This window comes from Daktulosphaira vitifoliae, unplaced genomic scaffold (genome assembly GCF_025091365.1).
Source record: "Daktulosphaira vitifoliae isolate Bord-2020 unplaced genomic scaffold, ASM2509136v1 Scaffold_2, whole genome shotgun sequence".
NCBI classification, from domain to species: Eukaryota; Metazoa; Arthropoda; class Insecta; order Hemiptera; family Phylloxeridae; genus Daktulosphaira; species Daktulosphaira vitifoliae.
Genome location: NW_026099573.1, coordinates 23,419,061 through 23,430,727, shown reverse-complemented (window position 1 = coordinate 23,430,727; position 11,667 = coordinate 23,419,061). Strand labels below are relative to the sequence as shown.

Below are 11,667 nucleotides of genomic sequence, written 5' to 3'. Positions count from 1 at the left end.
ACAATTTTTTTATGAGAAATAATATTTTTTAATAATCCCTTTTTCATTCGACATACTTTATCTTAATCAGGGTATTAATAAGAAACTAGCAGATAATGTAGCTTTTGTAATTATCCACCAATTTCTTAGAATTAAACACTATCTACTGATTTGCATCGAAGCGTTTCTTATGATAGTGATTTTAATCACTGTCAGATTAAATCTATACTGGACCCAACTATGCAACATCCCCACTATGCCGCGACCCCACTGTGCTGGGTTTTTTATACAAGTGTATATGGATATAATAACCTTCATTTTTTTTGTCTATTCTCTTTACATTGTTTTGGGGACGCCCATTTAATAGGTATGTTAGTTGTCTATTCACTTTAATACAGAACATTTTATTTAATAGTAATCTGAGCGTTTGTTGATTATTCTTTTTTTCCAAATTAGTTGTTTTATTAATACCATAAGTCATCTGATAAAACTATTTAGTTAGGAACCCGTTAGCACACACACACAAAAAATAGTAAAAGTAAAACTATCTTAGCTTCACATTGATGTTAAAAAGTAACGCAAAATATTCGTTAGAACAAATGTTATTATAATTTCCAAACACCGTGAACTATTCTGCGAATGCAATTATTATCTTGGTGTTTTTGTATACAATAATTTATCTATTGTACTATTAAATTTGAATTCCAATGTAATATCTATCAATATTTATTTTTTGTAAGACCTTATCTTTTGTATAATTTGGAAAATATTTATATTACTCGCCCAATAGCTGCATTAGGCAAATGATAAGTAAAGTATATCATAAATATGATAGTGTTTATAAACCAGATTAGTTTCTTAGTTTCTAAATAAATGTTAAGAAATGCTAATCATGAAAAAATTCAATAGAAAACATATTTCTTCCTGATTGGATATCCCTGCGTTCTAAGTAGTAACTAAGCACTAAGTAATATAGAAGGTTTATTAGTGTATGCACATTTTTAAGTATTTTGCAAATTTATATTTGACGAAAGATTTTTATTAATGTGTGATTATATGGTCAATTATGTTCTCAAATGGTATAAAAATATAAATCATGTTAAGGCTTAAAAAAAAATACAAATTCATACGAACTTTATTAAAGTAATATTTAAAAAAAAAAAAACCTATGAGATTTCTGGCATTTCTGTAGGCCAATGCACACACTATACTTATCATAACTAACAAAAAAAAAAAAAAATATATATATATATATATATATACTGATCGATTTATAACCACAAAAAAGTATAGAACTGAGTATTCGCTTTTTTAAGAAACTTATATAAATCATTTTATATTAAGCGAATCATTGTCTGATATTATCAACTATACGTAAATATTTAAGTATTATTTAAAAAAAATGTTGCATAAAATAAGAGAACTCCAGCCATAATGGTTAATGGTGGTTCGTGGGTACTGGTGGTGGGGACGTGACTTTAAATGTAATACCGCTAGTTATAGGTATAAAAAATTGTCAAATTAAATATAATAAAATAAAACACAATACACATATTACTATTTTTCCCTGTAGATAGGGGATAAGAATACTTCCACGGCCCCTCTGTCAGTCGTAAAAGGCGACTAATGAGGTTGCGTCAGGTCGACAGCCGGCGTAAAATTTTTGTCAAACTGTATGAGGTGTCCTGAACAAAACTTAGGCGAATTGTCCCATCTCGGATGTACGCGGGGACAACAGGTGAGAGGGAATAAAGTAGTTAAAAACAGAGAAGGCCTAAGGAATAAAGTGTTTGATACCAACCGGACAACTTGTGCGGTAGCTGTTTCACCAGTCATGTTTACAGGTCTACCCAACGCTTGTAGTGTCAACGGTGTAGGTACATCACCACTTAAATCTAGGCTAGACTTGCGTATAAGGAAGAAAGATAGAAACACAGTAAGAATAAATACTTGGAATATTGGAAAATTAACTGGTAGAAGTGGATAATTAGTAGAAGTATTGAAGAGAAGAAAAGTTAACTTTTGTTGTGTGCAGAAAACTAAGTGAAAAGGAGAGAAATCGAGGGAAATAGGTGAGGGTTATAAAATAATATACTCAGGTAAGTCTAGTACAAAGAATGGTGTAGGGATAATAATTGATGAGGAAATGAAAAGTAAAGTAGTAGAAGTAGCTAGGAAAAGTGACAGGATTATAGTCGAGAAATTGATATTCGAGGAAAAAGTGCTAAATGTAATAAGTGCCTATGCACCACAAGTTGGATGTGATAAAATAAACAAAAAAGTGTTTTGGAGAGAGATGGATGATGTAATGCAAGGGGTACCTGGCAATGAGCATGCGGTGATAGGTGGAGATATGAATGGACATATAGGTAATGAGAGGAGAAGATATGAAAGAGTACATTGAAGGTATGATTTTAGTGGGAAGAATGAGACTGGAAAAAAAATCCTGGATTTTGCAGTATCGTATGATCTTGCTGTGGTAAATACTTATTTTAGAAAGAGGGATGAATATTATATAACTTATAAGAGTGAGAGGAATAGATCACAGATTGATTATTTTATGTGGAAGAAAGAGAGAGCATAAAGCGTGTAAAGTATTGTAAACTTATACCATGCGAGAATGTTACTACACAGCATAGACTGATGGTAATGAAGTTTTGGTGTACCGGGAAAAGAATATACAAAAACAAAAGGAACACGGGAGAAAAATCGAAAATCCGTTGGTTGAAATTGAAAGGGGAAAATGAAAGAGTTTGTCAAGACGGTAAAAGAGAGGACAGTGTGGAATATCGAGAGAGACATAAAAGTGGAATAGATTTGCTAGTTGTGTAAAGAATACTGCAAAGGAGATTGTTAGTGAGAGTAGGAGTAGAATGCCAGGAAACAAGGAAACCTGGTGGTGGGATGAGGACGTTCAAAAAATCATATAGAGTAAGAAAAAGCAATTCAAAGTATGGCAGAAGAGCAAAAGGAGAGAAGATTGGATGGAGTATAAACGCTTGTGCAAAGAAGCCAAGTGTACAGAAAGTAAGAAGAGGTTCAAGAGGTATGATGAATTGTATAGACTAAGAAGAAAGGAAGGTTAAAAATGTCTATAGACTTGAAAAGTAAGAGAAAAAAGTTCTGGAGATTATCACTATGTGAGGTGTATAAAAAGTGTTAATAAGAGGGTGCTATCGAGTGATAATGATGTGAAAAAAATGTGGAAGGATATTTTGGAAAATTACTGAATGAGGAGTACCCAAAGAGGCATTAGAGGATATTTCGTAGAATGAGGAACTGACAAACTTAATTAGTGAGAAAGAGGTATGGGAGGCTGTGGCATCAATGAAAAAGAATAGAGCAGTAGGATCAGATGAAGTGCCAGTAGAAGTATCGAAAATATTAGGTGGTGATAGCAAAAGGTGGTTGAAGGAACTTTTAAATAAAATCTTTTTAGAAGGGAAAATTCCAAATGAATGGAGGAATAGTATTGCGGTGCCGATATTTAAAGGTAAAAGAGATATACAGGAGCATGGAAATTATAGAGGTATAAAGCTTATGAGTCATAATATGAAAATTTGTGAGAAGGTAAAAGATAAGACAGTAAGATATGAGACATCGGTATCTAAAAACCAGTTTGGATTTATGCCTGGTAAGTCAACAATGGAGTCAGTATTTTGTGTGAGGCAACTAATAGAAAAGTTTAGGGAAAATAAGAAAAAGCTGTGTATAGTATTTATATATTTGGAGTACCGAGAGAGGTTTTAAAGTGGTCATTAATGAGAAAAGAAGTCCCGAAATCGTACATTAATACAATAGAAGATTTGTATGATAGCACTTGTACCAAAGCGTAGGAGGAGTATCAGAAGGTTTTCGAGTAAGAGTAGGAGTGCACCTAGGTTCTTCTTTAAGCCCTTACTTATTCTCTATAGTGATGGATGAAATTACTAGAGAAATACAAGGAGAGGTGCCGTGGTACATATTGTTTGCTGACGATATAGTGTTAATAGGAAAAATGGAGAGGAAATTAATCAAACGCTAGTGGTGTGAAGATTAACTCTTGAAAAAAAGGGTTTAAGATTAAATAGATGTAAGACAAAGTATATAGAGTACGAGTTGAACAAAGGAGATCACGAGGTAGGTGAAATGAGGAGGTCAGTGACAATAGGCGAGGACGTGATTGGAGATGTGGAGAGTTTTAAGTATTTAGGGTCAGTTGTGCAAAAGAGTGTTGGTATTGACGAGGATATAAGACACAGAATTAAGTGCGGGTGGTTGAAGTGGATAGAAGCGTCTGGCGTCTTATGCGATAAAAGAATTCCAATGAGGCTGAAAGGTAAAATCTACAAGACTGAAATAAGGCCATTTATGATGTGTGGTTCAGTATTGGGCGGTTGACTAGAAAGTAGAGCAGAGAATGATTGTAGCAGAGATGAAAATACTTGGATGGTGGAGTGACTAGAAAAGATAGGATAAGGAACGAACATATAAGAGAGAGTATAGGTGTAGCGTCAATTGTGGATAAAATGAGAAAATATAGACTTAGATGGTTTGATCATGTTTTGAGAATAGAAAAATCGGAAGCTATAAAAACAAATATAGAAATAAATGTTAAAAGAAGAAGATGTTGAGGAGGACCAAAAAAGAGATGGAAGAATGCTATTGAATGCGATATGAGGACAGTTGATGTGAGCGTAGATTATGTGGGTGATCGTGTCAATTGGAAGTTTAGGATAAGGGTAGCCGAACCCAAGTAATTGGGATTAAGGCGAGGAAGAAGAAGACATATTACTATTTTAAAGGTCGCAGCGAAATAGCGGTAATAATAGCGATTATACTATTATAGCAAATGATGACGACGAGCGTACACGTAGTTAATTCTAAAAATAAATTACCCAAACTAATGTTATACTAATATTTTATCGTATGGACGACACTGTTGGTCATCCAAAACCTGTACATAAGATCGCACCTAAACTGTACCCGCACGCACCAGATTGGCCGCCTTGTTTATAATATACGTTACAAAATATTTTTCGGACGATACTGTTGCGATGCTGTTGGTCGCCCAAATCTGCTCGTGTGTGAATGAATACCCGCATATAATGAAGAAAATAACTTTAATGTTCGTACATGACAAATGTATTATGACTATTTTACTATTTAAAAATTTGCATTTTTAATAAAAATGTAGAATTAATTAATTTTCTTCTTTTAATCAATTTTAGTAAGGGGTGTGATCGTCTCGTCGTCCAAGCCACGAGGCGCCACTGATAATGGTATACATAACTCAAAACTTAATCTAACACACTCAATTCTAAGTATTTTTAAATAAATAAAAAAAATAATTTTTTAGCTAGTCAGTTTTCTCATTTTGAATCGCCAATGGTAAAAAAATAATAACATAACTAAAAACAATTAATACAAATAATATCAATTACTGTGTAATAGGATTACTTATCCTAAAATTTATATCTAAATAAAGAACTGTTTACAAATGTAAAGTTTTAAAAACATTATGAAAGTTGAAAATACCCCTAATATTAAGAGTAAGAGCTTTCTCATTTACCCCCTATTCCCTGTCGTATTGTGATTTGTTCTATTTGATCAGTTTAATTAATAAGGAGTTTTATAAACATATTTCATACAAAATCTTAACTCAATTTATAACCTAAATTTTCCAGGACTAATTTATGATACGCATCTACTATCCTAATGAGCTTAAAATGCCATTCAATTCCTCAAAATATTAATTTAATGAAACGTTAAAGTTAAGAATATTTCTCAGGATAATTATTTTTACAATATTAAATTTCATTAATAGGCTATTTTATGTAGAATACATTTAAAACATGTAGTAGTTTTTTAAAAGTATTTGTCAAAAGACTTAATTAGAAAAATTAATACAGGTGTCTACAAATAACCATGACTCAATGAAATTTTTTCAAAAATAGTGAAAGGTAAAAAGGATGACACGGAAATAGATTTATAACAAAAAACTATATCATGTTTTATTATTGATAAATATTACAATACAAAGCAGGATAGCAAGAATAGGACTAACAGATTAACAAAATTAGAATATATAAACATTTTTTAATTATAAACTTACTCATTTATAATTTTTATATAACTATTAAAACTATAATTATGCGCACCTAAGCAAATAAATAAATAATGATACTAATACTAAGGAACATAAATATAATTTTAACATGCATTTTTGTATTTTTACATAATAATGAGTTAAAGAAATGTACCTTTATACAGGGTGTTCAGTTAGTAAGAAACCATTTTCTATTTTTCTCATTGTTTATAACAATTGACCTGTTTCCTTACTTACTAGACACTCTGAATATTTTGAAATAATATTTTTACACATACATTGGCACATAAGAATGTTAATTTAAAAATTAGATTACATGCTAACTGGCTAAAATTATGCCTTTTACATGAAATTAAAATTTTATTTTTTCAAATAGCATTTCTAATGAAAATTGTATGCTGTAACTTCATACTTACAGGGTAGTCGAGTAGTTAATAAAGTAAAGATTGTTTTAGCAATAATTACTAACAAATAAAATTAAAATAAATAATTTTTCTGAAAGTAATTAGTTATACGAGCAATTATTTTACTATACTTAAATATTATATTTAGATAATAATTTCAAACAATTTTTTTATTTGAAATAATACTTCCTACCAAAATGTTTTAATGTATCAAAAAAAAAAAACCAAAAAACTATATTACATTTAAAATATAATTGCTTTTAAATTTTTTATTTTTAATAAGTTTTTATTGAAAAATACGTTAATAGCCAAACAATACCCTAAAAAATACAGTATTTAGAATTTGATTATTTTTAGGGAAGAGTCAAAAATGTCTTATTAAATGTTTTTACACCCTGTAGAAAATATATCCATAATTATAAAATATAATAATAAAAGAATATTTTAATAGTACATAAATATAGGGTAATGCTTTGTATATTTATATAGGTATTAATTATTGTAAATGTTGAATGAACAATATAATTATAAAGTGTTGACGTATACGTGATTATTTTAGCGCTAGAAACCAAATTTCTCTTATAAGTTTTTTGAAAAAAAAATTGTTTGTAAATTTTTAATTTTTTCTCCATTTATCTATTATAAAATAATTTTTAGGGCCATCTCTTATATATTATATTGGTGTCAATTATATAAATTAATAATTAATAAATGGAAACTTACATATTAAACTAGCTTATAAAACTGAAAATAATTTAATTTTTATCATTAGTTATTTCTCGGCTGTACTTCTCCTACCGCCATGATGAGTCTATAAGTTGTTATCGATCAGTCATTTTCCTAATCAGATTATTTTTTATTTTATGAGCTAGTTAAATATGTATGTTACCTTTAAAAAAATTAAAGTTGGCACCTCAATAATATATAAGGTATGAGGTTAAAAATTACTTTGTAACAGATAATTGGAAATTATAAACTAGTTTATTTAGTGTATCCACTAAATTAATTTAATTTGTATGTAATTAATAAAATCCAAAAAAAAAAAAAAATGTATTCTTTTAAGAGAAGTTGAGTCACTAGTGTTAAAATAATCACCATGTAAATCGAATACAAAAATGTAGAAATAATTATGCTATTTGGTATATGATGTTTAAGTGATATAGATTCGATATCTAAAAGATATCTTAACAGTTCTGGAATTTTAAAAATTAATGATTATTTTTTATTTGTGCTTGTTTATTTTTAAATATAAAATAGTTATGAAATAATTGAAATTAATGAATAGATTACACTTTACAATTTCTCTTTAAATGATAATTAGAAAAAATAAGATTATTTGAATACATTTTACAACATATATTTTTTGTGTTATGTATATTTGTGTACTAGTTAGGAAGAGTTGTTCATTGTTATTATATGCATATATATATATTAAGAGTTTTGTACAAACAAATTTTAATAGTCTTATATACTTAACAGATTATTTAATATAAAAATCATTATTTAAATAAGTAACAAAAAATAAATAAAATAAAATATAATAAATAATGACACATAATAAACATTAACGATATGAATATATCTAGTATATTTATAGGTACATATAAATATATAATTTATTATAATTATTTTTATTTATATACAAAATGGTCCAGCGTCTTATAATGAAAGTTAAATATTACATTGGTGTGATCGATAATACTTACTAACACATAGTTTTCAGTTATAATATATTAAAAAAATACCTAACTTATAGAAGTAAATCACTATAACTATAGCATAGAAAACAAAAGTACCCAATTTCAACTTTTATAAAAACTAGGTTTAGAATTTAACCACTTATTTAGCCCATTCTTAATGATAAGGACACAACAAAGGATGTGATTATCTATCAAATAAGGCAAACGAAGTTACTGATGATAAACAGTAACTTCGATTGAAACAATATAAGGCAACAATAGTTTAGTAGTCTAATATCATAACTATAATTTTTTAACGTGTACTAAATTAACATTACATTTAATGTGTCTAAAAAAGTATGAGATTTTGGCAACAATTTTATTTTGATTTAATATTTACATCTAAGTGAATATTATATAATTAGATTATCAATTTTGCTCGTTCCTAATTCTACTTATATTTTGATTTATAAACGCTCGATTTGGGATAACAAAATTAATACGTAATTGATGTATCTAATATATTATAATTTTAGAAAATTCCGAATCATGACAATTTTAATTGTTGAAATTCGTTTATTTAATGGAGTACAAAAAAATAAAAATAGAAAAGATAGAAAAAGTAGGTATTAAATACAAAAACTACATCATAGTTTTATACTAACAATAATTATCTCTGGTCAGGTAAACGCACTGCGTACATAAAAAGGTTAAGTAAATTCGAATAATCTTCTTTTATTTGATATTTTATAAAGCATTAGATTTAAGTATAATATTTTGAAAATATTTCTCAGCGATTTTTATTAAGTCATAAGTTAAATAATAAATTAAAATTATATTTTAGTCTAACGGAAAACTAAATTAGATATTTGATCGGATCATAGTAAAACCTTTTGGTAATATTTGAGAATTACATAAGGTAAGGTTAAATTATTCACAATGAACATCGATAATTCATTAGACAAATATAAAATTTCGGGTATTTTTTAAAAATTTAATTTAAAATATGTGTTTAATTGTCAGCAAACCAATTGAAGATTGTTTTAATTTAAATTTTAAGATTTTTATTTTACATAGTTCATATCAGATATAATAAAGAAATTTTTTATTGATTTGTGTCTCTCTTATGTTACCCTAGGAATTTCAAAACAATTAAATTTCAACATTAAACTAAATATATTATTTTTTAGTTAATTATATCTACCATGGACAACATTTTAATAATAGTTAAAAAGTTAATTTGGGTTTAAAATAACTTGTAGTATATTTTTTGATATCTCAGTTCGTGTTATTGTTATTATACTTAGACATCTTACCGACACATTATCAAGTAAAGTGGTCTACTATAATTGGTTAATAAAAAAAATTTCCTAAATACTTTTCCATAAATTGAAACGAGTAACACAAAAATGTCTAATTTGAAAATTAAAAGTTAGTCCATACGTACTAATAACAAAATATTGTTTTTGATAGAATATAATGTGTTTTTACACATGATTATACCTTGAAACTATTTTGTTACCATATCAAGAATAATATGAGTTATAGGTGTAATTATTATCATTATATATTTTAAATAATCATAATAAGTATTGTCACTAACGAACATAAAAAAATACATTAATGTCTATTAAAATTATTCGGCAGTAGGCAAAGTGTCTAGAGATGTATCCGTTGATGGAATTTCAATGTCACTCATTGTGTATTTTGCCTTTGACAGTCTTAGTTTTTCTTCTAAACAAATATTTTTAATAATTTTATTAAAACTTTAATGTGATTTGATTAATTTCTATAAATCAATAGCGAATAAGAGAACATTGAAACATTAAAACTAATAATTACGTTTTTAATTCAAATAGAAATCTTTACATTTTTATATTATGAACCGATAATGTGACATTATTCCCATTTCATCTTATATCATTGTGGGCTAATAGGACATTATTTGAGTTAAAAAAAAAAAAGTTGTCACGGCACTGCGCTACGCTCTAGACTGGTGCTCACCCGCGTCCCACTCGTTTTCAGCCGTCCACCTATTAAGATGACAATCGGTTGTCTCCCCGCCCTTGACACCGTGACAAGGCCGCCGCCGACTATGCATTACTCATAGCGTATTCTGTTCCGTTTCCGACGTACACCTTAACTGGTTGCTCCGCTTGTTTTTTTAGACCGTACTGTTTTATTCGCCTTTCGAGTTTTGTTATTGGAGTGTATTCTCACCGGAATAAAAATATATATACATTTATTAAAGTGTATTTTCATATAGACGACCAATTTGCGACTGTTATTATTTCTGTGGTACTAAATTATATATCGCGTGTGTGGTGCTCACCCGTATATTGGATACGTGATAAAGTTTAAAAGTAAAATTTCAATATTTTAAAAATAAGGACGTATTTTAGCATTATGACGTATTTAATTTTCTTATTGGTTGATACTTGGAAAAATTAAGTATGTTAATAAAAGTTTTTTAATTTAATTTTAAATTAAACTGAGCGTTTCTAAATTTATTAAACACCTAGTATATGCTATCCTGGGATTACTATTGTTCGTTTCAAAAGGGATCGATTTTAACTAGTTGATAGAAACGTATGTTTCGGCGCACGGGGTCCTAGGTTCGTTCCCTTGGGTGATAATTAAATTTTTTCTTGAGTGTTCTCATTGGTGGTGTCTGTCCTCTGGCACAAGTGGTATTAACCGTCCCGTCCGTCATTGAACTATCTTTGATTCCTTAACATGTGTGAGAGAGCCACCACCCTCTGTATCGTGTCAAGTTCGGCAAATAGAATGTTGTAAAACTGATCATTATTTTTTTTATTTTTGTTCAGGTTAAAACCCATTTAAAAAAATTTCGAACCGTATTATGATGGTATCAATTGTATTTACCTCTAGCAGCTTGCTCTTTCCATTTCTTTTTATTTGTGTTTAGACATTCATTCCATGGCTTCTGAATTTTGAATAGTTTACCAGTTCCTTCTTTTTTATCTAAATTTGTCTCAATATTAAAACTTATTTTTATTTAAATAACAATTTATAATAATAATATTTTTAAACGTTTTATGCATTCTTAAACTAGGTTAAAATCATACTTTTTTGTCATTTGTTAATTTTTTTATTATTTAATAATAAATAAATTTGAATTTAAATTTTTTTAATATTCTAAAACAGACATTTGCTAAAATCTGTTTTAAAATATTAAAAACTTTTCTTACAAAAATCATAATTAACGTTAACAATTTTGGGATAAGTAATTATTGACTTCTAAAGCATTTAAGTACATATAATGTATATGTAAAACGGGCCAAGTATACATTATAAATGTACACCACTACAAGTTTTTACCACAATTGTTTTTTTTTTACAAAAAATTTTAATGGTTCGATTGCAATATTAGGATAAGTTCTTATTGAGTGACAAGTACTTTATTACATTGAGTGGGTATGTATTGTAAGTGGGTGTAGTTTGTACTGGTGTATATTTATAACACTAATCCCAAATTCTATCGCCCAGTCTGCGT

The 11,667-nt window shown here is 28.3% G+C and overlaps 1 protein-coding gene across 6 annotated transcripts in view; it reads right to left on the bottom strand.

Moving 5' to 3' along the window:
• Nucleotides 1-8,525: 8,525 nt before the first annotated feature.
• The window catches only part of LOC126900012 (dual specificity calcium/calmodulin-dependent 3',5'-cyclic nucleotide phosphodiesterase 1-like), a 196,000-nt gene continuing 192,858 nt past the window's right edge, over nucleotides 8,526-11,667 (bottom strand). For all 6 annotated transcript variants that reach the window (XM_050675354.1, XM_050675351.1, XM_050675350.1 and 3 more), the window contains 2 exons: nucleotides 11,037-11,135; nucleotides 8,526-9,884 (listed from right to left, as the gene is read on the bottom strand). In XM_050675354.1, coding sequence (XP_050531311.1) covers nucleotides 9,787-9,884; nucleotides 11,037-11,135 — 197 coding nt within the window. In that variant the 3' untranslated portion in view covers nucleotides 8,526-9,786. The remainder of the gene's footprint in view (nucleotides 9,885-11,036; nucleotides 11,136-11,667) is intronic.